Raw genomic sequence first — 27,909 nt, 5'->3', positions numbered from 1 at the left:
GGGCTGGAGGAGAGTTAGTTAGTTCCTGTCTGGAAAGCAGGGGAGAAGGAGCTGGGGAGGGGGGCTGGGACTCCCCTATCTCAAGGGGAGCACTGAGGCCTCTTAGCCCCAGTTCCTGTAACCAGATTACATCTGAGCTGTGCTGTATCCTGGAGGAGCAATAAACCACCCTCCATTCCACTGGCTGGTGGAGTCTGTTTGTGCCTGTGACGGCACGTTGGGGGTTCCCCGTCTCCTGCACCCCGAAATGGCACAAACAGACTGTACCAGCCAGTGGAATTGAGGGTGGTTTATTGCTCCTCCAGCACAGCGCAGCACAGATGTAATCTGGTTACAGGAACTGGGCTAGGATGCCTCAGGCCCCCTTGAGATGGGGGAGACTGGGCCCCTAAAACTCCAGCTCCTCTCCCTAGGCTGTCTCGTCCATCCTCCCAGACAGCCACCAACCAACTAACCCACTTCCAGCCCTGCCCCCCAGCCAGGGCCGCATTCACCTTCCTTTGTTCCTCTCCATGGGGGGTGTCTGGCCACTGGTTCAACAAGTTTGTCCTTATCTCTGCCTAGTGAGGTTTTCCCTGCTGGGTCTTGCTCCAGACAGCAGGGGTCACCACATCCCAGCAAGTACCCCCACTACGTCACAGTTCTCCCCCCTCCGAGAGCGAACTGAGCAGGGTCACTCCGCTCGTGACCTGGGGAAGTTCGGGCCCCTCGCTACGGGACAGCGCGTCGGCGATGATGTTGGCGCTCCCCTTGACGTGGATCACTTCCATGTCGTAGTCCTGCAGGAGCAGGCTCCACCGCAGCAGCTTGGCGTTCGTCCCTTTCATCTGGTGCAGCCAGGTCAGGGGGCAGTGGTCGGTGAACACCGTGAAACGCCGGCCAAACAGGTACGGCTGCAGCTTTTGCAGGGCCCACACCATGGCCAGGCAGTCCCTCTCTACGGTCGCGTAGCTCCGCTCCCGGGGCAGCAGCTTCCTGCTCAGGTACACGATGGGGTGACGTTCCCCTTTCTCGTCCGCCTGCATCAGCACCGCCCCCAGCCCAGTGTCCGAGGCGTCCGTAAACACGATAAAGGGCTTGTCGAAGTCTGGGTTTACCAGCACTGGGGCCTTGGCCAGGGCTCCCTTCAGTGCACAGAGAGCCCTCTGGCACTGCTCCGTCCAGACCACCCTGTCGGGCCTCCCTTTCCTGCACAGCTCTGTGATCGGGGCAGCGATGGAGCTGAAGTTGGGCACAAACCTCCGGTAGTACCCCGCCATCCCAATGAAAGCCTGGACCTGCTTCTTGGTCTGGGGCACAGGCCAGTCCCGGATGGCCTCCACTTTGGCCAGCTCTGGCTTCAAGCAGCCGCTCCCCACCTTATGGCCCAGGTAGGACACTTCGGCCATTCCAACCTTGCACTTCCCAGCCTTAACAGTCAGTCCAGCCTCCCTCAGCCGATCCAGTACCTGGCTGACCTGGGCCACGTGGTCCTCCCAGGACTGGCTGAAGACGCAGATGTCATCGATGTACGCTAGGGCACAGTTCTCCATTCCCCTCAGCAGCTGGTCCACCAGGCGCTGGAAGGTGGCCGGCGCCCCTTTGAGGCCAAAGGGTAGGACCAGGAACTCATAGAGCCCCATTGGCGTGATGAAAGCCGATTTCAGTCTGGCCTCCTGGTCTAGCGGCACCTGCCAGTAGCCCTTGGTTAGGTCTAGGGTGGTGAGATAGCGAGCTCCCCCCAGCTAGTCCAGGAGCTCATCGGGCCTTGGCATCGGGTAGGCGTCGGACACCGTGATGGCGTTGAGCTTCCGGTAGTCCACGCAGAACCGGATTGACCCGTCCTTCTTGGGAACCAGCACCACAGGAGAGGCCCAGGGGCTGGAGGACGGCTGGATCACCCCCAGGGCCAACATGTCCTGGACCTCTCTCTCCAGGTCCTGGGCTGTTTTCCCTGTGACCCTGAATGGGGAGCAGCGCACCGGGGGGTGAGTGCCCGTCTGCACCCGGTGGACAGCCAGGTTGGTGAGACCCGGCTTGTTGGAGAACAGCTGCTGGTGGGAGCGCAGCACCTCCCGGATCTCGGCCTGCTGGGCCGGGGTGAGCTGGTCCGAGAGGGAAATTGACTCCAGCGAAGAGTCCTCTCCGGTCCCAGGGAACAGGCCCACCAGGGGATCCTCCCCCTGCTCCTCCCAGGGCTTACACACAGCCAGCACCAAGTTCTCCCTGTCCCAGTACGGCTTCATCATGTTAACATGATATACCCGCTGGCCGCGCGTCCGGCCCGTCAGCTCCACCACGTAGTTCACCTCGTTCAGCTGCTTAACCACCTTGAAGGGGCCGTCCCAGGCGGCTTGCAGCTTGTTCTTCCGCACGGGGATCAGGACCATCACTTGGTCCCCGGTAGCGTAGGCGCGGGCCCGTGCATTGCGGTCGTACCAGACCTTCTGCTTCCTCTGGGCCCTGCTCAGGTTCTCTCTGGCCAGGCCCATGAGCTCGGCAAGTCTTTCCCGGAATGTCAGGACGTATTCCACGACCGGCTCACCCTCCGGGGAGACCTTCCCCTCCCACTCGTCTTTCAATAAGTCCAGGGGGCCCCTCACTCGCCTCCCATATAACAGCTCGAATGGCGAGAACCCCGTGGACTCCTGGGGCACTTCCCTGTACGCAAACAGCAGGTGGGGTAGGTACTTATCCCACTCCTGGCACCAGTGTGACGGCACGTTGGGGGTTCCCCGTCTCCTGCACCCCGAAATGGCACAAACAGACTGTACCAGCCAGTGGAATTGAGGGTGGTTTATTGCTCCTCCAGCACAGCGCAGCACAGATGTAATCTGGTTACAGGAACTGGGCTAGGATGCCTCAGGCCCCCTTGAGATGGGGGAGACTGGGCCCCTAAACTCCAGCTCCTCTCCCTAGGCTGTCTCGTCCATCCTCCCAGACAGCCACCAACCAACTAACCCACTTCCAGCCCTGCCCCCCAGCCAGGGCCGCATTCACCTTCCTTTGTTCCTCTCCATGGGGGGTGTCTGGCCACTGGTTCAACAAGTTTGTCCTTATCTCTGCCTAGTGAGGTTTTCCCTGCTGGGTCTTGCTCCAGACAGCAGGGGTCACCACATCCCAGCAAGTACCCCCACTACGTCACAGTGCCATTTCGGGGTGCAGGAGACGGGGGACCCCCAACGCACCGTCACACGTCACACAGCATCACCTCCTGCTGCGGGCTGGGCCCCGGTCCCCAGTCAGCAACAGCTGGAGAGATGGGCGGGGGCTGGGATTTCCGAGCAGACCCATCAATCAAGGCCCGCCCCCGCCCCTCTGCACCCGCTCCTCAGCTGAGGTGAGTGAGGGGGGAGGTTCAGCACGAGGCCCACAACCCAGAATGCGAAATTCTTTGCACAAGGATAAACAGCCCAGCTGCGGCCCCGCCTCACCTGACTTTCTCCAAGGCTGGCCCCGAGGCGGGTTGTGTGACCTAGAGGCAGAGACCAGTGGAGCAGGTTGGAAAAGCTCAGAGAGAGGCCTCTGGGCACGTGGGATCCGATCCCATAGGTGAGGGGTCAGGGGTCCCCGGGGCAGAGCAGGCAGGGGTGGGGTCTTGCCTGAGGGCTCGTGCTCAGGGCTGCTCATTGTATGTTAGTGTTCCAAGGAGTGATCGGCCTGTTTCTAGCGAGGGCAGCCCGACTTTTCTCACACTGGTTCCCACCCCAGAGCCAACTCCCTCGCTTGCCCGCCATGGAGGGTCTCGCTTCCTGCATTGCGTGCTCCATGGCCAAGGCATCCAAGCACATGTCGTGGTTGAGACAGCAATTCTCGAAGGAGCCCAGTGAAGTGGGGGCCCGAATCCGCTCCGCAGCCTCGCTACTCCCGGGCACCTCGACTCCGTCCCGCCCCTGCCTGTGGGGCGAATGCGGCCCGAGAGCGGGAGACCGGTGCCCGCAAACCCCTGACCCCGCAGGCCCCGAGAGCCGCATCCTCATCGGCCTCAGTCTCCAGCCAAAGGGTCTGGTCTCGGGCGGGTCCCGAAGCCCCTTGGAACCAGTCGGGCCCCGGCCTGTCAGCGCATGCGCTGTGCCCGGCGCTTTGGAACCCAGGAAGGGGTGGAGCCTACGGACTGGTTCTTCGTTTCTTTATTACTGACAAGTGGCATCAGGGCGCCGCGACACGGGGGGCGGGACAAACGCCCCGCCCCCCTCTGACTGCCCGGTCTAGACTTTCCATTGGCCCGGGGCAGAGGAGTTTCCGACACTTATAAGGAAGGGAAATGCAAATAGGAGAGACGGGTTCTTGTTTAAAGCTCCCCCTTTCTCTGCCCAGACTGCAGTGGGACCGACCATCCCCAGCCGCCCCCGCCCGGGCTGTGCAGCTCCCAGCCACCATCCCCTGAGAAACTGCCCCTCCGGCACCAGGAGAAATGGGACTTGGGCTCCATTTAGTTCTCCTTATAACCGCTCTGGAGGGCAGTTGCTAAGCTAAATGAACTGGACAGGCAGACAAATAATGTCCATTTGCGGTCGCCCGGGGTCCAGTCCCAGCAGTTACTGGAGTCCGGAGGGGATGTGAAGAAGCCCGGAGACTCTCTGTGCCTCTCCTGCAAAGCCTCCGGCTTCACCTTCTGTAGTTTCAAGATGAGCTTCTTCCGTCAGGTTCCTGGGAAGGGGCTGGAGTGGGTCTCATATTTATTCTGATGGGAGCCACCATCTTAACCAGACTCAGTCAAAGGGCGATTCACCATCTCCAGGGACAACCCCAGCAACCTGCTGCACCTGCAACTGACCGGCCTCAGGCCCGAGGACACCGCCCGCTATTACTGCGCCGGGCACACAGCGAGCAGAAAGCTGCCCAGCCCAGAACACAAACCGAGCTGCAGCGCGAGTCGCTCTGCCAGCGCCCGGCAGGGGGCAGCCGCGACTCGCAGTTTCAGGCTGTTCTGTGCGGTAAATGCAGGGATCAGTGTGAGAGGGCAGGTCGGTGCCTAGAGCAGCGGGTGAATATTTCGGGAACTCTCTGTGTTCTAGGGACACGAGACAAATATTCCTGCAGCCAGTGACACTGCTGAGAGCAGAGTGTAACGCCCAGCCAGGGAGACTGAGAACTAGGCTGAAATGTAAAACTGTGTTCTGCCCAGAGCCGGGTTTCAGCAAATTCTTCAATGCTTCCCTGAATACAAGCCTGAGCCATTGTGCTGGGAGGGGGGGGGGGGGCCTGAAATCGCCTTTGAGGCCCTGAAAATCGCCCCCTGACCTGCAACCTCCCCTGAACTATGCGGAATATCTCAGCCCCGGGCTTCTAGGGGGTTTCATTTCACCTCTGCAGCAAATCGCCCGCCCTGAATTATTGCTGAGCGCTGTGTCTGAGCGCTCTGCACAATGCCTGAGAAACAGCTTGTCCCCAGCCGGTCGGTGAGCAGGGCACACGGGAATATAGAGGTTTAATCACAGACGTTAATGCCTTCTACCTGCACTTCCCCAGCCATAACGCGCTGTCCTGTCCCCACATATCATATCCCCTTCTGTCCCACAAACAAACCCAACCTGAGCTGTTCTGATTCCGTGCAGCATCCTATCTGACAGACCACATTGTTCTCTGGTCGTGACCTTTGCACTCACTTCTGGCGCTACCGGGGGCACATTCACACCCCGGACCCAGATGTTGTTGGCGCTTAGAATTAATTCAGGGCCAGAGGCCGAAGTTCAAAACCGTGCACTTGCGCTGGGAATCGGAGTGGGAACGGCCTAGGAATATCCGTGTGGACAGGAACGGGATGGTGATCCGGAGCGAGAGGAGGGGCGGGGGTTTGGCAGGGGAGCGGTGCAGGTGCACGCGGGTGAGAAGGGTGCTGGGGTGGCAGATGGGGACGTGAGTGCGGCCGAAACCTCAGCGCATTTGGCCAGGAGCCCGAGGATAGGACAGAGCAATGACATGTCCTACCGAGTGTTTGCATTGGGCACCTGACTGGGGTGTTTTGTGTTCGCAGGTGCCCGGTGCGAGGTGGAGCTAGGGCACCGGGGGGGGGGGGGGTCGAATCAAACATCCAGGAGAGACCCTCACACTCTCTGCAAAACCTCCGGGTTCACTTGCAGCAGCTACTGGATGCTCTGGATGCGCCAGGCTCCCGGGAACGGGCGACAGCGGGTGTCCAACGACATCTAGTCTGATTCGTGGGAAATGTACCACACAGACTCGGTCAAAGGGCGCTTCAGCGTTTCCAGGGACAATCCCAACAATCTGCTACACCTGCACGTGACCGGCCTGGAGCCCGAGGACTCCGCCAGCTATCAATGTGCCAGACACCCTGAGTGTCAGGAGGATCTCAGTGCTCTGTGCTCGGCGCTGCACAGACACCCAGACCGGGCCAGTCTGACTCCTGCGCCCAGAGCCCTGAGGCGAGTCAAGCTCATCACTTGCAGGAGCAGCGCGGGTTTAACTTTGGAGGCTACTGGGTCCGGCAGGCTCCCGGGAAGGGGCTGGAATGATTCGCCCAGATTCACGGCTGGAGCACACACTACAGCGACTCGGTAAAAGGGCGATTCACCGTCTCCGGAGATGACCCCAGCAAGCTGCTGCACCTGCAAATGACCAGCCTGAAGCCCGAGGACTCCGCCCACTATGACTGTGCCAGAGATACAGCGAGGGGAATCCGGACGGGTTGATACAATAAACTAATGAGGCAGAATCGATCTCCCCTGCGCCGAGCGGGGGTAGCGCTTCCACCGGGAATCCTGCGCCAGGCCCAGCAACTGTGTCTGCAAGCGGAGTAAAAACAAAGTCAGTTGCCAGGTTCCAGCTCCTGTGTCTGTGTCATCAGGGAATTACAGGGAGCGCAGATCTCTGCTGTTCCCAAAGGGCCACAGGAAAACATGAGCAGAGAAGAGCAAAGGCCGACAAGAGGAGTGTGGGAACGTTTTTGTACTCGGGGGCTGCACACAAGTCAGAAGCAGAAAAAGTAACAAATATTCAGTGACGAAACTGCAACCTGGGGGGGGGGGGGGGAGTCTAGTAGATTTTTTTATACCCGCCGTGGGTCAGGGCCCTAGAGCCAGCTTGGGGGCCCTTAGGTTCCCCACTCCTGGCCCACGACAAGGGATCACAAAGACTCCAATTCAGGCTCTCTGGTTTACTAGGCAGGCGCTTTAGCAAACTAAGCTGAGGTGCCCCCTGCAAAAGAGCTTTAAATCTATCTGTGGCTGTAGGTGGGGGAGTCGAGGCAGGGGACTGGGGAGCGTAGGGGTGAGTGGGGGCGGGACACAATGCGGGAGGGGGGGTTGCCCTGGTGCGTGTTCCCCTGTTCGCTGTGACTAGGGAGCGAGGGCAAAGTGCTGTGGAGCCTGCTGCGTCCTTGGCTGCCCAAGGGAGGGGCAGAGGAACGCAGCAGGCTCTGCACTTTCCCGTCCATCCCTAGCCACAGAGAACAAAGCACCCAGAGCCCGGAACTGGCAGCTGCAGCCACACACACACACATACACCCCAACGGTGGCGGGGAGTCCAGGGCTGGGCAATCGTAGCGGGGGGCCAGCCAGCCCCTTTGACCTACCGGCTGCTATCCTGGCTGCCAGCAGGGAGCTTCCCTCGGGTTGCGCATCCCCAGAAATGGGCCCGTGGCATCGGCCACTCACCGCATCGAACTCACCGAGGGCAGCGGGAAGGGATCGGGGGAAAGTTACAGACACGGTGCGAACTGGGGCTCGTGTGTCCCAAGGGGTGTAAAAGATCAAAAATCGCATTGACCGTTTGTGGGATCAGGGCACCGAAACTCGTTAAACCTCCGTGAACCCCCGGGCCTGGAGGTACAATTCGCACCGAATCTGAGCAGAGAGGAGAATGTTCGCACCTCCGGGCTCACAACAAACAGGGATTCCTCCTGCAAAACCTCACTAACTCCAGTGAAACTATTTCCCTTCCCCACAGCCAAGACCCTGGCAACCCCTAAACACGAATGGCGAGCTAAGTGACGTCATTTCTCCTCTCCCCGGAGCTGTGAGAGCCCATCGGGACCCCCGCGTTGTTTCAGGCGCTGCACAAACACACAGGGAGGGGGAAGGAGACTCCTTCTGCCGGAGCATCCACGACAGTGATTCGGCCCTAAGGGAAGGCGGTTGTGTCTCTGATAAGGAGGGGAATATGCAAATAGCGGTGACCGGTGCCTGTTTAAATCCGTGTCTCGCTCTCTCTAAGCTGCACCCGGAGAGACACCCCGCAGCCCCCAGTGTCTGTGCAGTCACCAGCCACCTCTGCCCCCACACGAGGACCGGGGAAAATGAAATTTTGGGTCTATTTAGTTTTCGTGGTGGCAGCTTTCCCAGGTATTTTCTAGTTAAAGTGTCTGGAGAGGCGGACGGAGATTTTGTGTTCGGTGTTTTGATACTAATGTTCATACCGCGTCTTTTTTCCCCAGGTGCCCGGTCCCAGATCAACTTGGTGGAGACCGGAGGGGATGTGAAGAAGCCCGGAGACTCTCTGCGCCTCTCCTGCAAAGCCTCCGGCTTCACCTTCAGCAGCTACGCGATGAGCTGGGTCCGGCAGCCTCCGGGGAAGGGGCTGGAGTGGGTCGCTGTTATCAGTGGCGATGGGAGCTATACAAACTACCTTGATGCCGTGAAAGGCCGATTCACCATCTCCAGGGAGAATTCCAACAACCTGCTGCACCTGCAACTGACCGGCCTGAAGCCCGAGGACACCGCCCGCTATTACTGTGCCAGACACACAGCGACACGAAACCTATTGATGCTCCTGCAAAAACCCGGCCTGCTGAACCCCCGGCGGCCACGCGGGGGCAGCAGAGACACGAACAACCGGGCGCTGGGCACAGAACGGTAACAGAAAGAAGAACAAGTTGGCACAGGAAGGGAGATTTTAAACCTTTGAAGTACCAAGCGACGTTCCCCCCTTTGCTTTCCCTGGGCCTTGGGGCAGACATCGCTGGCTGCCTCTGTCAGTCCCGTTGAGGCGGGAGCCCTGTTCCCACGGCCCGGCTCGGCTTGCAGATCGGGCACTTTCACTGATGTAAAACCTGGTCCATGGGACTCGTTCCCACGTGGCTCCTGCGCTCTCCTTCCCCCGCAAGGACCCGCTCCCAGATTCCTTGGCCCGGGAGGTGAGGTGCCCCGTGGCCTGCGCTCTGCAGGACATCACGCTGAGTGGTGACAGCGGTTCTTCCTGCCTCTCGGCTCCGTGCCAGTGCCCGTCGGGAGGAGGGTGCCGGGGAAAGGAACCGGCAGATACAGTCAGTACAGGGGCAGTTATCAGAGGGGATACAATCAGACTGGATGTGCGGGGCGCTCTGTATCTACAGGCCTTGGACGTCTAGGGACATAACACTTCACAGCCACATTTCTAACACAATAGCGACAGCGAGCGGCAGTTTTCACCCATCCACCGGCCTGGTACCCAGACAGAGTTTGTCGCCCGCAACTCGCCGATTCTAGCAGCAAATCGGTGTCTGTGGGCTTGATCCGAAAGACTGGGACGTTAGTGGGTGTCTTTGCCTTGACTCGGGTATTTACTGGTACAGGTACCATTGACTCCTGTCCCGGACCTTCGCCCATTCCAGGCAGCTGTCTCTCATACCTCAGCGCGAAACACGCACTCGGTATCCCACCGCGCTGTGCTGCAGAGTCCCACGGGAAGGGCGGGGCGAGCACAACTCTCGAGCCTGGCGGAAGGATTTCAGAATGGGCGAAGGAAGGAGTAGCTCTTACAAGGAGCGGAACATGCAAATAGAGGTGTCAGCTTCCTGTTTAAATCTGTCCCAGGCTGTACCCGCACAGACAATCCGCAGCCCCCTGGTTCTTGGAAGTGACCAGCCAGTCCCCTGAGACATTTACAGAAAGGAAAATTGGACTTTGGCTGCATTTAGTTTCAATGGCAGCCCCCTTGGCAGGTGTTTTATCCCAGCCAGGGCACTAGGGACCCCCGAGGATCGTTATTTTCGTGTTCATACTAGTAACACGCACTGCGTGTCTGTGACTGAGTTCACAGCTAGTGTCTTATGCCAAGGGTGGGAAATGTTTTGGGTCGGGGGCCGCTGACTCACAAAGAAGAAGAGAAACACTCCCCACATTGCTCTTACACACTGCAGGATAGTAAATTGTGTTTGCTCCGGCCCCACGATGGGGCGACAGTTGTTCTGGATTGAGCCCCCGGCCTTAGTTTTCCCACCCGTTTTGTAGAGCAGAGAGTTAATGTGACTGGGTCTTTTATTATTCGCTTTCTCCCAGAGGACTATTGCCTGACACAGCATAGAAATTAAGGGTTATTCCAGAATGAGTGGGGATTAGAAGACAAATGCACTTTGTAGAAAGGGACAGGGCCGGCACTAGCAGAGCAAGCAGATGCTTGGGGCGGCACATTTCCAGGTAAGCAGCCGCCCCCGGCAATGCGCCGCCCTGCCGATTTTTCTGGGACTGAATTTCCATTTTTTCCCCATCAACACGTGTGACGACGCGTCGGGATTTTCCCATCTCCTGCACCCCCGAAATGGCATGAACAGACTTCACCAGCCAGTAGAATGGAGGTTGTTTATTGTTCCTCCAGCACAGCGCAGCACAGATGTAATCTGGTTACAGGAACTGGGGCTAAGAGGCCTCAGTGCCCCCCTTGAGATAGGGGAGTCCCAGCCCCCCCCCAGCCCCCCCCCCAGCTCCTTCTTCCCTGCCTTCCAGCCAGGAACTAACTCCCCCTCTTCCAGCCCTGCCCACAGCCAGGGCAGCATTCCACCTCCCTTTGTTTCTCCCCATGGGGGGCCGCAGGTCAGACAGGTTTTTGAGTCACCTTTGCATAATGAGGTTTTCCCTGCTGGGTCTTGCTCCAGACAGCAGAGGTCACCACAGCCCATCAAGTACCCCCACTACGTCACAACACGTCCATGTAAAACTCCATATTTTGGTGCTTCAGAGGCATCCCAATGGTTTGACAGAGAAACGTTTGTTGGTTTTGTTGCCTCGGGCATAGTCAAGAATCCGGAGTCGCTTTTGCCCGTCCAGCTGGATGACTTCGGGGCTGGGGGCGGAGGAGCCCACGTGCGCCCACTTGAAGGAGTCCAGCCTCTGCCCGGGCCACACGGCTCTCAGGGACTGCAGGGGGAACATGCGGTTGGAGTCGGACACGCAGACCGGGGGATCGTCAGGTGGAGGCTCCTGGCCAGGGCTGCCTGCCTCCTCTGCCCTGCCCATCAGCAGCACCTTCCTCCGGATGCACAAAGAATCCAGGAGCCAGAGCGTCAGCGCGGGGAGCAGGAAGCGGGGCGCCGGGAGGAAGCAGGCAGCGGCCTGGGTGAGCAGCTGCAAGGTGTGAACGCCGAGGGAGTGGAGCATCGTAAGTGCTGCTGGGCTCCGGCTCTCGCCCCTTCCACACACGCCCGCCTGCCGGGCTCCTTGCAGCTCAGCTGAGCTCCCGCTTCTCTTTAGGCCCATTTTATAGCCAGGGATTTCAATGAAAAGTGACTCCAGCTCCGGCAGGACCCCGCCCCTTGGAACTGGAGCCTGGGGGTTACCTGCCCCTCCGCGCCAGTGAGCTAACAATGCACCGCGAGGCTGGAGGCTGGAGCCCCGCCCCGAGCTGCTAGGGACGTGCCACGGCGCAGGGAGCCAGGACGCGGCCGGGCTCCAGAGGCAAAGAGCAGGCGCCACACCCGGCCCGGGACAGGGCAGCACTGGGGGGAGGTGCAGCGTACGTGTGGGGGCAGCGGGAGTGCTTGCCAGAGGCGCTGCCAGAAGACACGACCTCGCTGCCCGGAGGCAGGGCCAGTAGCTCCCAGCCATTGAGCGCGAGTATTGAAGCGTTTTCTCTACCCTGCCGCCCTTCCCCAATTCGGGTCCCAGAAACTGCAGCCGGGCCGCCCAGCGGAGGGGAGGGGCAATGGCCTCCCCTTTGACGGGTCAGGGGGTGGTAAACGGGGGCTTCTGCCTTGTCCGAGCTAGAGGCCTGGCCCTGGAAGGGGCCGTCGCCGGCAGGCGCGTTTGGTTCCAGGGAGTTTAGCTCTTGTTCCGTCTTCGATGAGCCGCGAACCAGCGCCCTGGCTGGGGAGCGATTGCAAACGGCCTTGCTGGGCTGCAGCCGCCGGGGGTCTGTCCCGGGGGAAGGGCCGGGGGCGCTGCCAGGTTAGTGACCGCTGCTGCCTCTAGTTCCCAAACCTGCTGACAGCGTGAAATCCGCGAGAGGGGAGCGAGACAGGGAACCGATTCCTCGCCACTAGGGGTCGCTGTTGTCCGAAAGCGGAAAGGTCCCCGCTCTGCTGCGGGGCGAAGGGAGCGACCTTCCCTCCCTCTTCTCGGAGCCGAGGCCGCCTCTCCGATCGGAAGCTCACAGAACCCCCGTCGGCTCCTCAGTCCGCGCAGGGAGCAGGAGCCGCGAGTTCACCTGGACCAAGTGTCCGCTCACACTGACAAGCAGGTGCCAGACTGGAGGTGAACTTGTGACTTGTTTGCTCTTCATTCTACCCACTCTGATTCCTGGGGGAATGTCCAGTCTTCGAGCATTGCCCTCATTTCGGGCTGCAACTGAGATCAGGACCCTGCTGTACCAACCATGGTGCAAGTGTACACCAAGAGAGAAATCTTTGCCCCCTACCCCATCCAAATCCTTGAAGGTAATATAAGACCATAATAATGGCTATACTGGGTCAAATCAAATGCCTATTTAGCCCAGTATCCTGTCTTCTGACAGGGGCCAATCCCAGGTGCTCCCGAGGGAATGAATAGACCAGGTACTCATGAAGTGAACCATCCCCTGTCACCCATTCCCAGCTTCTGACAAACAGAGGCAGGGGCACCATTCCCACCCATCCTGGCTAATACTCATTGATGGACCTTTCCTTTATGATCTTATCTAACTCAATTTTGAACCCTGTTAAAGTCCTAATCTTCACAGCATCCTCTGGCTAGTAGTTCCACCAGCTGACTGTGCATTGAGGGAAGGAATACCTTGTTGATTTTAAACCGGCTACTTATTCATTTTATTTGGTGACCCGCAGCTCTTCTGTTGTGGGAACAAGTAAATAACTTTTGTTTATTTACTTTCTCCACACCAGTCTTGATTTTATAGACCTCGATCATTTCGCCCTCTTAGTTGTCTTTTTTCCATGATGAAAAGTCCCAGTCTTATTAATCTTTCCTCATATTGCAGCCATTCCGTATTCCTGGTAATTCCTAACTGCCAGTGAAATGGGTCTGAGCCCCCTTCATGAAGAAAGATTTGATCAGTTGAACGGTCTTTGTGAAACTTTTGAATTTTTAAACAATATTGGAAATATTAAAAATCAGTTTTCTAAAGAAGATCTCATCATGAAGCACTGCCAGGACCTACATTTATCGCTTAGTACTGATAACGCTGCTGACACTGATGGAGTAGAATTGTATGATGAATTAATAGCTTTATCTGAGCTAATGAGTCCTAAAACTTCTCCTCTAAAAGTATTAGAATTGAGAGCAAGAAATGATTTTTTCACTTCAAACACTGCTATAGCGCTACTCATTCTTTTAACATTACCAGTATCAGTGGCTCCTGGTGAGTGCAGTTTCTCAAAACTGAAATTACTAAAAAATTATTTGAGATCTGCCATGTCTCAAAATCGTTTGTCAGGACTCACATTAATTTCAATTGAAAGTATCATTGCAAAAACTGTAGATTTTATTGAATTATTAAAAGGCTATGCAAGTATAAAAAACCAGAAAAAATCAGTTCATATAAATTCTTTTTATTTAGGAGAAACTGGGCGCACGGGAAGAGACTAACGTTTTTCATCACAGTGTAGAGTTGAACCCAAGTAGTTTGTAATTGTGATTTCGTTAAAATTAAATGAGTACACTAGTAGGAAATTGTTTTATTTCTCTAACTACAAACTTTCATTGTTTTAATTTTAATAGTCTAAAACAAACAAACAAAAATTGCAAAGTGCAAATATGTGTAAAAGCCAATAAAAAAGGGGGGGGGCGGCCAAAAATGTTTTGCTTGGGGCGGCAAAAAACCTAGAGCCGGTCCTGGCAGGCTGCTCCCCCTGCCTGTTAACTCTGGGATCCCCCGAGCGGAGTCAAAGCTCTTTGTGGCATGAACCCCCAAAGCTGCATCGTCCCTTCCGGTCTCCATTTCCTCCTGCCTCCCGTCACCTGTGTATCTGTATCCCCTGCCCAATGCCCGGGCTCTCTCCACCACTTTCCTTATCGGCTCTGTCCGCGGGGCAAGAGATTCATTAGTTAGTGTTACAGAAAGGAATCACCTTCCCCTTTACTCGTCCCCGCGGCAGCTCATTTCCACCCGCTGTGTCTGTGCTCTGGTTTAATCTGTGCCATCTCTATTCTCAGGAGCCGCAGCTGGAGGGCACCAGACCCTGCTAACCTCTGCCCGAAGATACATGGCACTCAGGGGAAAGGCTTTTCCTACCGCCTGTGACCGCCCCATCCCAGGCCGGACGCGATGACGAGTTGCAGGTGGCTCCGCCGGACAACGCTCTAAGGAGACGTTGCTTTGTCACCTTGTATCCGCTGGGTGCGACCCGCATGCAAATCCCGGCCCAGGCCTTGCTGCTTGAATACAAACCCGGGTTCTTGGAGGGTCAGTCTCTGCCCAGACACGAGAATGGAGCCTCTGCTGCTTTTCCTGGCCCTGCTCGCCGCCCCCCGCTGTGAGTGTGGATGAGACGAGGGCAGAGGGGGAAATCAGGGACAGAACCGTGGGTTGGTTCGGTGGCTAATTCTTTCCTCCCTTTGCTTCCCTTTCCCCAGGTGTCCGCTCCCAGGTGCAGCTGGTCCAGTCGGGCCCAGGGACGGTGAAGCCTGGAGAGACCCTCACCCTGAGCTGCGCTGTCTCGGGTGTGTCCATCACTGACAGTAGCTACGCTTGGCACTGGGTCCGGCAGCCCCCCGGGAAAGGGCTGGAGTGGATGGGGCAGGTGTATCCAGCTGGCGGGGGGAGCACAAACTACGCCCCGTCTGTGCAAGGCCGAATCACCATCTCTGCGGACACCGCCAAGAACCAGTTCTCGCTGCAGCTCCGCTCGCTGATAGCTGCAGACACCGGCACCTATTACTGCGCCAGAGACACAGTGACACGGAGCGCAGCGGGCCCCGCACAAGGGGAAGCGGTTTCTAAGCAGCCTGGCGAGGCCAGAGGAGCAGGGCGAGCGGGGCCCCTCAGAGATCAGGACACAGACGGGGATGGATGCGCACAGCCCACACGCTCCTGTCGGGCTGGGACCGGGGCGGGGCGATTGTCTGTCAGACAAGAACGCAGAGCGCAGGGACAGTCTGAGTCCCGGGTCTTTCTTCCCGGGAAATACAAGGGGTCTGGGAAACACCATCCCTGCCCCACCCCCGCAACACAAGAAAATCCAAACGATACAAATGGAACTAACTCGCTCTGCCTCTTCTGGGGAGAGAGGGGGCCTCCTTGGGACCCCACAGTGCGCACTAGGGGGGAGGCGGCTGCGCTGGGAGTCAGACGCGGGGATCTGTCCCTGGCTCTGTCACTCCCCTGCTGCTGGGACAGTCCCTGCCATCGCTCTGCCTCTATTTGTCCTGAGCTCGCCCGGAACCTTCCCACTCCAAGCCCCTCCACACAAATCCAGACTCCACCGACCGAGTCCTGCTGCTCCCGCCTTGCCGCCTTCTCCTGCACTTTGTGTGAGCCCGGGTCATCCCCCGGACTGATTCCAAACCCTCATTCCCCGCCCGCGCCTGGGGAGAGGCTGCCGGACACGCCGAGCTCTCCAGCCCACGACTTGTAACCCTCTAGTGTTTCCCAGACCCCTTGTATTTCCCGGGAAGAAAGAACCGGGACTCAGACTGTCCCTGCGCTCTGTGTTCTCCTCTGACAGACAATCGCCCCGCCCCGGTCCCAGCCCGACAGGAGCGTGTGGGCTGTTCGCATCCATCCCCGCGTGTGCCCTGATCTCTGAGGGGCCCCGCTCGCCCTGCTCCTCTGTCTGTTCCAGCCTCGTTCAACCTTGTGACTACACTGACCCTATGTCCGCACGGGCGGGGTCCCCGAAACCTCTCTCTCCAGGACCAGAGGAGCTGATGAAAATTAAGCCCCTCACTGATGACCGAGAACCTGTGCTCAGACCAGGCATCTGATTCTTTCCCCTCGATACTCCATCGCCCGGGGGTCCTGCGGGCCATGGCTGTGATGCCTGGCCTGGTGGTGCTCGGGAGCAGTGGGCACAGCTGTCGGACTAGTGGTCTTTCTCTCCCCATCCAGATCTGGGAACAAGGGCTGGGGGAGGGGCTTGGGGCAGAGGGGCCACTTACCTGGGCTAGTGGCAGGCAAAATGGTGAGCCCTGCCCCCAGCTGGCCTCCCCCTGACACTGCAGGATTTGTCTCCTGCACTCACTGCCCCCAGTGGTGACTGTGAATGTCACATCCCTCCTGTCTCTGCCCCCTCCCTTTCCAGATTTTGGAAAACAATCGAAATCCAGGCACATCCCGTTTTTCTGGCACAACCAAACCTTGACATTAGGAGAAGAGGAAATTGCCTACAAAAGTTGAATCCAGATTGGAATTCTGCTTTCGGATCACAATGGAATCAGCGCACAAATGAGACACGTTGCCTCTTTAATTGATTCATCTAATTTGACAGACGCGCAAAATCCCAGGCTGTGGAATCGCTCTTCCCACGGCAGCCGCCAGGGGGCAGTAGAGGAACAGGCTACGGGATAGAGCAACGGACCCGGCACTTGGGTGCATGTAACACAAACCTCCCGCCCGTGTTAACTCCTCCGTTGCCGGACAATGTTTCACCTTGGGTGCAACGATCCCTCGCCACGTCCGGGAACTTCAATCCGGGGCGAATCCCCTTCTGAGTCACCCTCCCCACCAGGGTCTGGTACGTTGGCTCCGCCTCCCCAGCCCACCTGGGTCTGGTTTCCCTCCAGCTCAGCTGGTGTCACGGGGCGGAGCTGAGACCTCCCAGGCCGCCCGCAATAAGGTCCCACAATTTCACGCCGTCGCCCCCTGGAGGTAAAAGGACCCGCACTTCAGCTATTGATGACGTCACAAAGCAGAGCAGGCACCCAGGTCAATGGCGGCAGTCACGTGGGTAAGGGTATAAAACAGGGCGGGGCTAATCACTCAGAGCCTGATGCGCAGGGGGACGTAGGGCCGGGCTGCAGAGGGGTCGGGAGCACGAAGGACACCGAAGAGCTCCCCCCTGAGACAGGGCTCGATGCTTCTCTGAGCCTCCTGTGAAATCCCCGCCCTAAATTAGGCGTCATCTGTATTGCAATGGGCCGGTTTGTATCATTGTGGCGGGACGGGGGGCGAACCCGTCGCTTCTCACTTGGAAAAAAAGTATCTTCCGGATCCGCCTCCCAGGCACTGCGCGCCCATCCTGAGGGCTCCGTCCGAGCCCCGCTCTGTAAAGCTAGGAAACATCACCCGGGGAAGGAACGTGTCTCTTATAAGGCTGGACTTATGCAAATGAGAGAGGCCGTGTCCTCTTTAAATCTGTCCCTCCCTCTGCCCAGGCTGCACCAGCACAGACGATCCGCAGACCCTGTGTCTGGGCAGGGAGCAGCCAGTCCCCTCAAAGGTCCCTGAATAGCAGGAAAATGAAAAAGTTTCTCCTTTTGCTTTTCGCCGTAGCCACTTTGCGAGGTATTTTCTACGGGAAGAGTCGGGATAATATTGTGTTATCGCTGCTTTAGTCTCCGTATTAACACCCGGTTTTTATTCCCAGGTGCCCGGTCCCAGGTGCAGCTGGTGGAGTCCGGAGGGGATGTGAAGAAGCCCGGAGACTCTCTGCGCCTCTCCTGCAAAGCCTCCGGCTTCACCTTTGACGACTACGCAATGCACTGGGTCCGGCAGGCTCCGGGGAAGGGGCTGGAGTGGGTCGCTACTATCGAGTACGGTGGGGGTAGCACATACTACCTTGATGCCGTGAAAGGCCGATTCACCATCTCCAGAGACAACTCCAACAACCTGCTGCACCTGCAAATGACCGGCCTGAAGCCCGAGGACACCGCCCGCTATTACTGTGCGAGAGACACAGCGAGGAGAAGCCGGTCTGAGCCCAGACACAAACCTCCCCCTGCAGTGAGCAGCGAAGCCGTTTAGCGCTGGGGGCGCCCAAGCTCCGTGCAGGAAATGAAACCGAGTTCAGAGAGAGGCTGGGAACAGCAAACCCCTTTCACTGTCGTTCTCAGCCCTCCGCCTTGAGGGGCGGCAGGTCCCGGGACAGGGCTGCTGGGACTGGGACCGGGATATCAGGGCGGTTCCACCCGGCTCACAGAGAACAGCTCCTCCTTCCAGAGCCGGGTCACCGTCTCCGCTTCCCCCTCCCAAGAACCAGGTCTCCCTGCAGCTCCGCTCGCTGACAGCTGCGGGCACCGCCCCCTGTTGCTGCTTCGGGAGAGACAGAGCGACACAGAGCGCAGCGGGGACCCTGCCAAAAAGGGGAAAATTCTCACTGGATTCTCCGGCCTCTCTCAGCCTCTAATTTACATGTCCAGGGAGAGCGAAGCAGACGCCGCATTTTTACTAGGTGGGAGTGAATGGGGCAGCGCGCGGTTTCCGTTTCCACCTCCGCCCCCCAACAGGCCCCTGGGGTCGGTGCTAGACCTTCTTGGAACCTTGACACGGGACCTTCTGTGACTGGAACCTCTGCCCTGGGCCTGGAGCCCCGCGACCCCCGGGCAGCGTCACCTCCTGCTGCGGGCTGGGCCCCGCGCAGACGCGGCACCTTTCCGCCCACAGCGCAGTCAGCGACAGCTGGGCAGTTGGGTCAACGCTCGGATTTCCGAGCAGACCCATCAGTCAAGGCGCCTTCCAGCTGGTGTGAAGGGGGAGGCTCAGCTCGCGGCCCACAACCCAAGATGCGAAATTCTTTGCAGGAGGATAAACAGCCCAGCGGTGGCCCCGCCTCACTGACTCGGTCTGGCCCCGAGGCCGGTTGCGGGACCTAGAGGCAGAGACCAGTGGAGCGGGCTGGAAAAAGTCAGAGAGAGACCCCTGGGCACTTGGGATCCGACCCCATTGGTGAGGGGCCACTGGGGCGGATCAGGCGGGGATGGGGTTTTGCATGAGGGCTCCTGCCCGGGGCTGCTCCTTCTACTTTCGTGTCCCTCGGGCTGGCCGGTCCGGGCCTCTGTCTCTAGCGAGGGCGGCCCGGCCCTTCTCACACTGGTTCCCACCCCAGAGCCAACTCCCCTGGTTGCCCGCCATGGAGGGTCTGGCTTCCGGCAGTGACGCGGACCCTGCATTGCGCTCCATGGCCGAGGCGATCCGGGCAGATTTAGTGGCTGAGACAGGAATTCTCGAAGGAGCCCAGTGAAGTGGGGGCCCGAATCCGCCCCGCAGCTTCGCTACTCCCGGGCACCTCGACTCCGTCCCGCCCCTGCCTGTGGGGCGAATGCGGCCCGAGAGCGGGAGACCGGTGCCCGCAAACCCCTGACCCCGCAGGCCCCGAGAGCCGCATCCTCACCTGCCTCAGTCTCCAGCCAAAGGGTCTGGTCTCGGGCGGATCCCATTTGAACCAGTCGGCCCCGGCCTGTCAGCGCATGCGCTGTGCCCGGTGCTTTGGAACCCAGGGAGGGGGCGGAGCCTACGGGCTGGTTCTTAGTTTCTTTATTACTGACACATTCTATGAAGCTGGACAAACGCCCCGCCCCCCCCTGACTGCCAGGTCCAGGCTTCCCATTGGCGCCGGGCAGAGAAGGGGTTTCCGACGCTTATAAGGAAGGGAAATGCAAATAGGAGAGACGGGTTCTTGTTTAAAGCTTCCCCTTTCTCTGCCCAGACTGCAGTGGGACCGACCATCCCCAGCCGCCCCCGCCCGGGCTGCGCAGCTCCCAGCCACCGCCCCCTGAGAAACTGCCCCTCCGGCCCCAGGAGAAATGGGACTTTGGCTCCGTGTAGTTCTCTTGGCGGCAGCCCTGGCAGGTGGGTCCTACGCTAAATGCACTGGGCAGGCAGAACACAATGTACATGTTCTATTTCCACGCTAATATTTCTACCGCCTCTTTACCCCCAGGTGCCCGGTCCCAGGTGCGGCTGGTGGAGTCCGGAGGGGATGTGAAGAGGCCCGGAGACTCGCTGCTCCTCTCCTGCAAAGGCTCCGGCTTCAACTTCGGCGGCTACTCCATATACTGGCTCCGGCAGCCCCCCGGGAAGACGCTGGAGTGGGTCTCTCGTATTTACGATGACGGGAGCTCCGTGTCCTACGCCGACAGCGTGAAAGGCCGATTCACCATCTCCAGGGACAACCCCAACAAGCTGCTGTATCTGCAAATGACCGGCCTGAGGCCCGAGGACACCGCCCGCTATCACTGTGCGAGAGAGTACCACAGCGCGACATCCCCCTGCAGAAACCCCGCCGCCGGCCCGTGAGCGAACAGCGGGGCGCTGCACAGACCCAGGGGATCTGGTTCATTTCACGCTTCTCCTACTGATTTCAGCAGACTCGATGGATTCAGTCTTTTAATAAGACCGCTCCGCACGTGGATTTAATAGGAAAGCCTGGATGGGCCCCGACACAGAGAGGGAGGGGCTGATTCCGCCCTCAGCCTGCAGCCAGAAATTCTCAGCCTCGGGGGAGGGCGCTTAGGTCCCGTATAAGCAGCGGGCCCTGTAAATAGGGGAGAGAGGTTCCTGGTTAAATCTGTCCCTGTCTCTGCCCAGGCTGCACCCGCAGGGACAATCCGCAGCCCCTGGGTCTGTGCAATAACCAGCCAGGCCCCTGAGAACTTTCCCCGCCGGACCAGGGACAATGGAACTTTGGCTCCATGTAGCTGTCACGGTAGCAGCTCTGGGGGGTATTTGCTCCCCTCAGAAGCTCTGGCGGGACCCGGGAACAGTCTGTTATTGCTGCTGCTCTCAGCCTGATTCATAACGTTCCGGTTCCCAGGTGCCGGGTCCCAGGTGCCCGGTCCCAGGTGCAGCTGGTGGAGTCCGGAGGGGACCGACTTTGGATTTAGCGCGTCTTTGCGAAAGACTCGGGTGTTTGGTGACCCTGGTTGAGGAGACACCTGACCAATGTGGAGACAAAAAAAGTGTCCGCGGCGCTGCACACCCTGTGACCCTGGTTGGTCTTGTAAGTGGCCAACGCCAAATCAGGAGCCGGTGGGAAGATTCCCGGGTCTCAGAGCTGAGCCAAAGCAGCTGCAGGTGACACGTAGAGCACAGACCCCTCTACTGCCACAGTGCCTGGGGAGATGCGCATGTCAGAGCCTCTGTCTCTGGCCTGCAGCTTTCTGTGCCCAGGGAGCCGGACACTGGACGGCGGGGAGATGGGAAAGGGCCGCACTTTGAAACTTGAAGGTTTCTCTGGCACCATAAAGTAGGATATTTTAAAATCACTTCTGCGGGAAGGCGCCATGACTCAGCTGGTTAAAGCGCCTCTCTGGTGAACAGACGATCCTGGGTTCAGCTCCCAGTGGTGCCTTTCTGTGGCCTTCGCTCCTCTCCGCTCACCTTTCCCAACGGCCTTCTGGGAAATAGAAGATCCCTGAACTGCTCCCCCCGCAAGTAACGGCTTGTTGAGGAAAAGGATGATTGGAGAGGAGCATTGGAAAGAATAAAACCACGAGCCTGGAGCTGGTAAGGAGGCTGCGGGAACTGGCATTGGCAAGGTAGATGCTCTGACTGCAAAGGCTGGGTCGCGAGAGACACACGCCCTTGTGACTCCTTGGGAAACCCCCACCAGCGTAGCAACAGGATACTCAGAAAAACTGTTCCCTCTGAAGGACTCCAATGAACCCGAACTGAGTCTGGGTCACACGCTGGGACACGCATTGTTCTGGGTGCCCGCCACACACCGCCCCATTTAAAGTAATCAGCACTTTGTTGCATACTGCTGTCTGAGTTACTTACTTCTCTAAAAGCAAAGTTATTGTTAGTCATCTAATCATATTTTGTTTTTATTTTACATCTCCTGTATCTCACAATGCTGCCTTTCCTTTAAGCTTACAATTAAACTAGTGCTCATTTGACATATCCTAAGTAAGCCTCAATACTTTCCTTTCACACCGCTGATCTGTAGCCGCCTGAGGAATCGGACAGGCACTGTGTGGGGTTTGGAGAATCATCTGGGTGCCTAAATCCCATAGATCTCAGTGCAGGCTGGGTGCCCCGATGCTCTTAAAAATCCCACTCAGCACACACCGCACCCTAGTCCAGTACCCCAGATCACAACCGCCTCCTTCACACAAATGCGCTCCCAGACCCTGTACCCCCTCCAAGACTCCAGTCCCCGTCCCCAAGCTCCCTTCTGTTACCACCCTCCATCCCAGACCCCACGTCTCTTCCACTTATATTATGGACGAGTGCAGACCTTGACCATGTTCCAAAATCTTAGTGGCCCCCATAAAAATGATTGCTCCCCCTCCTCGCCCCCGTGAATACCAACCAGCTGCGCTGTAGAATGGCTGGGAAGGGTGGTGTCAAGGTTGTTCCCCACTCTGGCTCGCCAGCGGGTGGGACCCCCAAGAGAGCTTCAAACCTTGCCGGTGCTGGTTACAAAAACTTCCCCCCAAATCCTAATACACAGAGTTTGGGGAATGTCGCTGTCACCATCAAGTGTTTTTTGATCTCTAAAACACAGGGGTGAGCGCTGAATCCCTGGGGACTCGGCTGAAATCCCCATAAAAGCCACAGGAGAAGGGGGGTAATTTCTCTTCCAAATATTCCCTCAGTCCTAAGAAGGCGCGTCCCGCGCTGACATTTGGCTGGGAGGGTTCAATGACCAAACGCTGTTGGTTTAAACTGAGTTTGCGCGTCCAGATGCCTCAGGCGGTTGCTCACTTCGCTGAGCGGCTCTCCCTGCCTGGGAGCGGGGCGGGTTGTGTAGCACCGAGCGATCCCCACGTGCAGGCAGAGCTCGCGCGCTGTCCGCTTTTGTACCGATGCTGGGACCCGCCCATGCAAATCCCCGCCCGCCGGGTTCCTCTTCAATCCTGTGAAAGGAAGGTATTGAGGCCTACCCAGAATATGTCAAATGAGCACCAGTATAATTGTAAGTGGAAAGGAAAGGCAGCACTCAGATACAGGAGATAAAAATAAAAACAAAATTTGATTGGTTGACCAACAATAACCCCGCTTTTAGGGAAGTAAGTAACTCAGACAGCAGTAAGCAACAAAGTGCTGATTACCCCAAATGGAGCAGACGAAAGTTTTTTGTAAGGGCAGAATGAGACAACAAAAATCTAACGTCAGCAATTGTCAGGTGAGTGGAGGAGTACCAAAATACCGAAACAGGGTATATAAGGTGGGCTGAAACAGACCACGAGCGGACGGGTTGCGAATCCGAAAAGCCAGGTCTGATCAACCAGGGCTCCCTCCCCGGCGCTGAATCTCGCTGCCGTACGTAAGCTCCGAAAGGGGAACAAATAAGCTCCGAAAGGGGAACGAATACCGGTCGTAAGTTGCAACGAAAAATCCAAAGAAAGGAAAAACATAAAGAAAAGAATATCTCCTGAATCTAAGCAATGCTTCTATTTTTCTTAACGTGAGTATTATATAACTGTTAACTCCATAAATTTCTTAAAGGTAACTCAGGAGGGTATATCAGTAGGAGAAGTTATTATTTCTTGTTATTTTTAACTGTACTGTTTTTCTACTTTTTTCTTTGTATATTATATTGTCTTAAAAGAATCAAAAATAATGAATTGATTTAAATGGAAAATTGATTATAAAGTAAATAGAGAAAATAAATAATCTTTGTTTGACCCTAAAAAGAAGTATTCCTCTCTCTGTGGTTTCAAATCCTTTAAAGAACCAAACCCGGTTACCGAAATGGCGTCACGAACAGGATTTGATGAGAGCAGAGGATGCCCTTTTGATGGGTTAAACAAAACAGAAGGTATAGGACCTCTCAACCACTGGTTATATCATAATAAGGATGAGAGTGAAGAAAACATGCTCAAAATAGGAGCAGTTCTAGCAATAGGGGAAGAAAATCATACATATACCCTACATGTAACATGTTCAGGGTTGAGATGTTTAATGGCTAATAATGATCTAGCGAAATGGGAGTTAAAAGATTGCAAAGTACCATTACCAGATGTAACACAAAAAACCCCATCTAAAGAAACAGATTATAAAAAACTGCAAAACATATTAGAAAGAACAGCCGATACGACAGATCCGTATCGAAATGGGGGTACCCCAGAAATATTAAAATTGCCAAGTCAAACAACTGACAAGTTGATGGGAGAGGTACTAGAGGACCTTATAAGATATGCTAGAGAAAAGAAAAAATTAACTGCCGACAAATGGGATCCAAATAAAGGGGTCCGTGTACTTTGGCACTGGTTGAAAAAAGCCGGAAATACAATAACTAAATTAGAAGGCACAGTAAATACCCTACAAGCCTTATTAAAAAAAGAAACTCAGGAGAGAGAGAAAAAGGGAAATAATGGGAAAAAAGATATAATAAAACCAACAGCCCCACCCCCTCCTTATCCTGAATCGGTCATAGAGGAAAATCAAAAGGAAGAAAGGAAAAAAGTATCAAAAGGAGGTGTATATCCATGGGATATGCTAACAGAAGGAATATGCACAGGGGAATGTAAATGTGAGAAGGAGATAGGAGAAAAGATTGATGCTGGAGATGATTTGGTCAAAGCTCATCCGATAACACAAATAATATATAAACAGAGGGGAGGACTTCCACCTGTAGCCACAATGGAATCAAGGGAAAGATCCCGAATAGAAATGAATGACTTAATAAGTCGAACCCGAAGGAGGCAGGGAGAGAACCCAGTAGTGTGGGTAGGAAGGCTAGTAATGGAAAATATGAATGAATTAATTTCACAACCAGAGCTAACGATATTAACAGGAAATCCCGGATATTCAGGAGGGCTGATGAAAATAAGTTCAGCTATAGGGAATGAAGACTAGCCGTTAACTTTACCAGCCGCAGTAGCCTTATCAATAGCAGCTACAGGGCAGGGAGGAGCTGTACCAGAGGGTTGCATAAAAACGAAGGAAGATGTTAAAGCTGCAGCTGTTGGAATTTCCTTCCTATTTTACCAACCCACAGCAGCAGCCCAAGACCAGTTAACAGCAGCACAGAGAGCTGATCCTCACCAATTTAAATATATAGGGGATCCAGGTATGATAACAATGGACAGAATAACAGCACAAATGGTATGGCAAGGAGTAGAAAATAAGGAAGGAAACCAAAGCCTAAAATTGTGGCTAACAGCCCTAACAGGGAGTAGTGTTTGGGGAATACTGGAAACTATAAATTATTTGGAAGTAGTACGCAAACATACCCCAACACCAACATACGAACCCCTGAGAGACACGCGTAAAACGTGCGAAAGTTTCCAAACCCCGCAGAAGGGGAAAGACCCGAACAAGGAAGAAAAAGCCGTATTTGGTTTTCTGTTAGGAATTAGATACAGTTCTTTATTGTGTTAGGGGAAAAAGTGAATGCCCAAGAAGCAGAAGTAGAAGGAGTTAGAATAGGATTACAACATGCACAAGAGAGTCACCCTAACGAACCATGGGAATTAGGCATAGATAGTATGTATTGTATAAAGACACTGTTAAAAGGGAATACAGACATTGAAACACATGCAGGGTGGAGAGAAATATGGGCCATAATTAGAAATCACGTAAGTGGCACATCAGTGAAACATATCCCTAGCCATAAAGAAGGATACAATCCTGACCACAAACAACTAGATAAAGAATTGCAAGAATTTGAAGTGTTAGTAGAAAAAAACAAACAAAAAGGAGAAGTGGATCCATTCATAAAATGGTTACATGAATGTACAGGCCACTTTGGGATACAAAAGGAAAGAGAATGGATAAGACAATACACAGGAGGAGAATCAATAATTGAAGTAAAAGAACATGAAAAAATACATAAAGCCTGTAAAATCTGTCACAATACTAAACGCATGAATCAGCTAAAATATGCCTATGGTGCATATAACCCAGAATATTATAAACCAGGAAACCACTGGCAAATAGATTTAATAGGACCATTACCAAATGCTAAACAATACCCAAAAGGAGTAATTGTAGTAGATTTGGGAAGTCGGAGTACTATGGTAATTCCTTTAAAAAAAACAAAAGCAGAACACATACTAAAAGCCTTAGAAAAAATAATGGCAGCTTGGGGACGCCCACAAATAATACAGTCAGATGGAGGCCCACCATTTGGAAGTAAGAAATTAGAACAATGGTCCATGGAAAAGGGCATAACATGGCATTTAAATCTCCCATACCATCCTCAATCCAGCGGAGTAGTAGAAAAGAAAATTGATATTTTAAAACAACATTTAAAAATGGCAACTAAGGATGGCACCTTTAAAGGTTGGCACCTAGTATTGGATACAGTTTTATTAAATGTGAATGAACATACAAGCCGATGGCCAGATATAAAACCTAAGCAGCAACCAAACTGGGAGCCCTCCTATAAGCAAGGAGAAAAAATATGGATTGTATGGCCAACGGAGGATAAGGAGAAAAGAGTGGCATTAGAAGGAACAGTAATGGAAGCTGGAAAGTTACCATTCACCTATGTAATCACAACAAAAACAAGAAAAGGATTAGCACACCATAATTAGCTAAGTAGTAGAGAATGAAATTAACAGTTACGCAAGATTATATGTTACAGGTTGTTCATCATCACTGAAAATCACGTTAATGGTGCAGGATGGACCAGCGTAGATGGTAAGTATGATCCATTACAACAAAACTGGACCTGGGTCAAAAATAACAACAATACCCAAACTAAATTAGCTAACAAACCAGCCCAGTGGCAAGTGTGTAAAATAAAATATACCACCCACTGGAAAGAAGAGGTAAATCAAATTCTAGTTATAGTTCAGGAAAATGATACCAGTTGGAATATGTCCCGCTTGTATAGTATTGAAGCTAATATGAACAATTGGGTAAACAAATCATATGATAGCACTCCCCCCAATACAATGATAGGCATACAGGCCCCAAGCCTGGGTGTATTTGGCTTTAGCTTAACACCATTATATGGCGTATGGCTTAATATTAGCAACTCAACAGAAACATGTGACCCATGGATCCAACCCACATTTGTAACAATTCCACTATCTGGAACCACAGCCTTAGCTACACCAGATAGTAATACAACCCTTCCAACATTAACAGTTGTAATACCCCCCTCAAAATTACAATCAACAGAAACAGGAGGAGTAATAATAAGATTGCAACCAGCATATGAAAATGAAGGAAGGAATATAAAATATAGCATAAATTGCACAACATGGGGGTCACGAAGAAAGAAAAGAGGAGCATGGGATATATGGGCAACCAAAAAATTATTAAGGCAATGGGAGGAGGATGTAAAACCAGATTTGTTAGCAATTGATTCATTAAGTAAAAAAATAATAGTCACCATGAAAGCTGAAACGGCAAAATTATTACATTGGGTAAATACAGCTGTAAACATATCTAATACAAATGCTGATAAAACACAAGAATGGAGTAAAAATATATCTATGTATTTAAATAATCTAAATTGTATAAGTTTGTATAGTAGTAGTAGTTTTAGAAAAAAATTATTGCAAAAAATTGAGGAAGATGAGAGAGGGATAAGTGGAAGGGCACCATTGGTAAAAATACCAAATACAGCACAAATAAGTCATGAAATAACATCCCATAGAATTAAAATAGGATGGGAAGCAATGGTGTACCAACAAGTAGGATATAAAGAAACAAGTGAAGTATGGGGAAGAGGAATGGTTACTACACCTGAGCGTTGGTGTAATAGTTCAGAAAAGTTCAGGATGTGTTTGGATGGAACAATTAATAAGGGTATAGAAAGTGCAATAGGATGGGGAGCAAGTGTTTGGAACTTTTTATCCATGTTGATATCAGGAAAATGGTTTTGGATTGTTTGTGCAATAATAATATTAGTAATTGTGATAAGAATATTATATATGTGTGGAATATTTTCCCAAAAACAAACTATAAAATATAGGAAAATAAAACAAATAGAAAATGAGCAAATAG

General features: G+C 54.5%; 1 protein-coding gene, 1 long non-coding RNA gene and 1 gene segment (V, D, J or C); 2 read left to right on the top strand and 1 right to left on the bottom strand.

Annotated features, from left to right (window-relative positions):
* Positions 1-8,169: 8,169 nt before the first annotated feature.
* LOC142821216 (Ig heavy chain V region 3-like) lies at positions 8,170-8,811 on the top strand. The segment is given in 2 exon segments: positions 8,170-8,282; positions 8,375-8,811. Coding segments are annotated over 2 exon segments (468 nt in total).
* A 2,057-nt stretch (positions 8,812-10,868) lies between these two features.
* Positions 10,869-11,457, bottom strand: LOC149521163 (thyroxine 5-deiodinase-like). Its single transcript, XM_089774363.1, has one exon. The coding sequence runs from the start codon at positions 11,388-11,390 to the stop codon at positions 10,869-10,871; it is 522 nt and encodes a 173-aa protein (XP_089630489.1). The 5' UTR covers positions 11,391-11,457.
* Positions 11,458-22,859: 11,402 nt separating this feature from the next.
* LOC149521162 (uncharacterized) lies at positions 22,860-27,248 on the top strand. Its single transcript, XR_016348081.1, has 2 exons — positions 22,860-23,410; positions 26,537-27,248. It is a non-coding gene; the product is annotated as an uncharacterized LOC149521162 (long non-coding RNA).
* Positions 27,249-27,909: the final 661 nt, after the last annotated feature.

Source organism: Pelodiscus sinensis, chromosome 30, assembly GCF_052426305.1.
Source record: "Pelodiscus sinensis isolate ZL-2025 chromosome 30, ASM5242630v1, whole genome shotgun sequence".
Lineage (NCBI taxonomy): Eukaryota > Metazoa > Chordata > Testudines > Trionychidae > Pelodiscus > Pelodiscus sinensis.
The sequence above is the reverse complement of the archived record's forward strand: the minus strand, read 5'-3'. Positions and strand labels throughout refer to the sequence as shown.

Coding starts and splice junctions, on each gene's coding strand:
- LOC149521163 (XM_089774363.1), bottom strand. CDS start 11,390: ATGGGCCTAAAGAGAAGCGGGAGCTCAGCTGAGCTGCAAGGAGCCCGG.